This window comes from Apis dorsata, unplaced genomic scaffold, assembly GCF_000469605.1.
Source record: "Apis dorsata unplaced genomic scaffold, Apis dorsata 1.3 scaffold_102, whole genome shotgun sequence".
In the NCBI taxonomy this organism is placed as follows: domain Eukaryota; kingdom Metazoa; phylum Arthropoda; class Insecta; order Hymenoptera; family Apidae; genus Apis; species Apis dorsata.
Genome location: NW_006263400.1, coordinates 109,062 through 113,332, shown reverse-complemented (window position 1 = coordinate 113,332; position 4,271 = coordinate 109,062). Strand labels below are relative to the sequence as shown.

Genomic DNA, 4,271 nt, shown 5'->3' with positions numbered 1-4,271 from the left:
ATATATATATATATATATATTCATAATCGTGAATTTATTATTATTAATTATTTTTATAATATTTAATTAAATTGTTAATTAAAATCTTTTTTTTCGAGAAGTGAACGAATTTGGAATATTATTATTAGTAAGTTAGCTTTCGGTGATAGTTTGAAAATGAGCGTTCCAACGAGACACACCGAAATCCATATTAAACAAAGATAAAATGGCTAATCCACAGTAACATCCACTCCAATTTGGATGCAATAGGTAAAGTGAAAAAATTGGAAAAGTTCATCAAATCAAAAGTGGAGTTAGAAACGGTATGAGTCCATTTTGAACAGAATTTTTATGTTATTATAAATTTATTATAACTTATGACCTGAGAATTCTATACGATGATCTGGATGCCAATGGAAATTTTAAACAAATGCCAAAATCATCGAAACAAGTTATGATTTTATTACTCTTTTAAGAGTAGCATCCTATTGGTATTGGTCGATAGACTATCTCCATGGCATATGTTGCACTCTTACAAAAATTGAAATATACCAAATCTCAATCCATCCATCCTACTCACCATTTTGAATAGAATTTTTATATTATTATAACCTGTGACCTGAGAATTCTATATGATGATCTGAATGCCAATGGAAATCCTAAACAAATGCCAAAATCATCGAAACAAGTTATGACTTCATCATTGGTTGACTATTCCAATGCATACGTTGCAAACTATTCTCACAAAAATTGAAATATCAAATCTCAACCTATCTATCCTATATTCATCAAATGTTCCAAATGTTCACCATTTTGAACACAATTTTTATATTATTATAATTTGTGACCTGAGAATTCTATATATCTCTATGATTTGGACGCCAATATCCTAAATAAATCATCGATGTTATGATTTCATTACTCTTTTAAGATCCTACTGGCATTAGTCGATAGACAATTTCCACCGCATACGTTGCAAACTCTCGCAAAAATTGAAATACCAAATCTCATCCATCTTACTTATTAAATCACAGTTGTTTTCAAAGAATAAAATATTCGACACTCAAGACGAAAAGCTGTAATCCCATTCATTCGAAGAATTATTTCTTCTCGTTAAAATCATCAAATTTTCGTTCAAAAATACTATTAATTGAGAAAAAGTGATGAAATCGCCTCGTATTTTTGATTAAGGATCATAGCTAAGAAATATGTGATACATTCCCCCATTTCACTATTTGTGATTGTATCGCACGAGAGATGGATATTGGAGAAATACGATTGTAGTCCATGCTAGACAAATCATTTTTGATCGTGTTCACGGCGATCGGTTCGATTTTTTCAGCGATCGATCAGAGGACGGTGCCCGAGGAGCTTCCGGTATCTGGCGATCCGTACAACGAGACCACGCTGGAATTGATCTTTCCCGGAAGGCAGCCGCGTTTCAAATTGAACGGGAAGAAGCTGCAGCTGCTCGAGCCTTTGGACAGGGACGATGAGAATCTCTCGCACGTTGTTTTTCAGGTGAGACACTTTTTTTGTTTTTTTTTTTTTTTTTTTTTAATTAATCGTTCGTTAAACGAAATCAAAGATGTGTTTAAATAACTAACTTTTCCTCTTCTTTGGGGAATTAAATCGAACAATCGGATGGATCACGAAATCTTTATAAAAAGAAGCGAAAACTAGCTTTCTTATCAATTATTTCGAATACCAACTTGCTTAAAAAAAGAAAAAAAAAGAATCAGCCAATCACCGTTATAAGGAACGATCCGTTCTCTTCTCTCGCGACGATCAACTCGAATCAAACTGGAAATCCAACTTCTTGCCTTCTCTTACCTCTCTTTCGATTCCCTCCGTCACGTTTCCATCGAACACGATCCCAGGATAGGGGGAAAAAATCCCTAGAGACAGGCCTCTCTTCTAGGACAATCCTTTAACTCGACAATCGCTAATGATCACGATTGACCGCGCGATTGTCGAATCGATCTCGTTTATCTCTTTTTCTTCCCTTCCTTCCTTCCTTTCTTTCTTTCTTTCTTTTCTATTCCACTTGTATACATGGATGCTCGTTATAAATCTTAATCTTAGATTTATTTATATTATCTATAAATCATAATTTTTATGATATTAAAAATATAGTGTTTTATATACTAAAAATATTTCGATTTTAGATCAATGTTTATTTGTATAATTGCATTATATATAAATCATAATTTTTATAATATAATGTTTTATAAAATTAAACAATTTATATTATCTATAAATCATAATTTTTATGATATTAAAAATATAATGTTTTATATACTAAAAATATTTCAATTTTAGATTAATATTATTGTTATTTGTATAATTGTATTATATATAAATCATAATTTTTATATGTTTTATATTAAAATTAAATAATTAAATTTATTTATTATATTTCTTTTATTTAATTATCAAAATTTATACAAATATCTATATATTAAAAATTAAAAATTTACAAATTTGATTAATTTATTTTTGGTTAAATTTGATTGAATATTAATTTGGTGGTTAAATTACAAACGAAAATAAATAACGGAAAAATCCTCCGTTTTCGTATCCCAGCTGCGAACAACTTTTCCAAAAAGTTGTCCTTGCCATTGGAAACGGATTCCATTTCCGTGGCCTCGTCTCATTTTCTCATCGAAGAAGAGAAGAAAGAAGGAGAAGAAGAGAGAACCGCTTGTTCATCTTGGAAAAGGAAGAATCTCGTTTAACTGTGCGCGCGTCTCTGCATTTTCTTGTCCTTTCTTTTTTTGCCTTTCGTTCGCGGCAAATGAGCTTAGACGGGCGCGGCAAACGAAGCCGGAGGCGAGGGGAAAGGGACGGGGCTGGACGAGGCTGGATCGAATTTCATTCGAGCTTTTAAGGCTTCGCCTCGGCTACCGCGACGTTTCGAACGCGATTTTATGGATATTCCCGTACGGGAATACATTTTCTTCATTCGAAGGAAAACCTTTCTCTATGTGTTTTATCGTATCATCTCGTGCGAGAGTAGTTTTCTTTTTCGGTATAACAGATAATTCGATTCGATGGGAGGGGAAGAGAAATTAATCGAAGAATTGCGGAACGGTTTATTGGTGTCCTTTCGCTGAGTGTAATCGAACACGATCGATAAGTTATAATTGAATCGATCGAGTTTCGAGAGACGAAACATTTTCGAGATGTTCGAGTTTTCTTTTTTTTTTTTTTTATGCATTCAATGTTTAATCGTAACAACGTTGTACAACGTGATAATAAACGTGTTGTTCCTCTTTTCTTCCGTAAATAAGAAAAGTATTCGATGATTCGAAACACGTAAAATAAATAAAAGTGAACGTTGAATTCGATGATAATTTCGATAATGCTGTCTTGTGACTTTGGAAACGAAAGGCCTGTAGATCAAATGATCGAAAATTGCTATAGAACGTAATAATAACGATTATACGTTCTCTTTTCTCTTCCGGTAAATAAGAAAAGGTTCGACGATTCAAAACACGTGGAACGTAAAATAAATAAAAATGAACGTTGAATTCGATGATAATTTCGATAATGCTGTCTTATGACTTTGGAAACGAAAGAGCAAAGGAAAATCCTTGCCACGAAGAGAAAGGATCGATTCGAATTTGAAATAATCTTTCTTCAACAATTATCGTAAATGGTGTGAATTACGGGTGTAGGGAATACGGAGGTTAGATCAAGATCTGCCGCGAATCGTGCTTCTTCTCCACTGGTCACGTATATTTTCTATGATTTCTTTATCCATCGAGCGGGGGATAGGTCGATAGGTAAGATCGTTTCGATCAAAATTTGCCGACAAAAAATTTGAACACTCGCCACAATACGCTATTATTATATGTATGATAATGATTCATCGATGGAAAATTTAGTAAATTTGAAAATAAACACTTGATTAAAAGTAAAATTTAAGAGAAATTAAAACTTGACGTTTTAGATTTAAAAAAAAAAAATAAATAAAGCGTCGTTAAATAACGAGTAGTTTATGCTTCTGGAATTTTTTTTTCTCTCCCCTCAAATTTATTTAGACTTAAAGAAAAAGTGATAGTGGAGTTAAACGATCCACGAGCTATCCAACTTTTTATCGGCATTATACATAAAATGATTTTACCAACCGCAATTACATTCTTTTTCTAAATTGTATACATTCCGTATAGTCGAGTTTTTACCACTTACAATGTAACTGTAACGATCATCATCTTCGTTTCTCGATTATTTATTTACGTATTTTCAAGCATTTAACACGATCAAAACGAAATTACGATTATAATTTA

At 32.3% G+C, this 4,271-nt stretch overlaps 2 protein-coding genes across 3 annotated transcripts in view; one reads left to right on the top strand and one right to left on the bottom strand.

The window, feature by feature from the left end:
• LOC102676856 (cadherin-99C) overlaps nt 1-4,271 on the top strand; it is a 132,785-nt gene that overhangs the window by 73,752 nt on the left and 54,762 nt on the right. For both annotated transcript variants that reach the window (XM_031508807.1, XM_031508808.1), the window contains exon 4: nt 1,322-1,500. In XM_031508807.1, coding sequence (XP_031364667.1) covers nt 1,322-1,500 — 179 coding nt within the window. The remainder of the gene's footprint in view (nt 1-1,321; nt 1,501-4,271) is intronic.
• LOC102672530 (uncharacterized protein C15orf61 homolog) overlaps nt 1-4,271 on the bottom strand; it is a 91,111-nt gene that overhangs the window by 52,234 nt on the left and 34,606 nt on the right. The gene's annotated exons all lie outside the window — the stretch shown is intronic.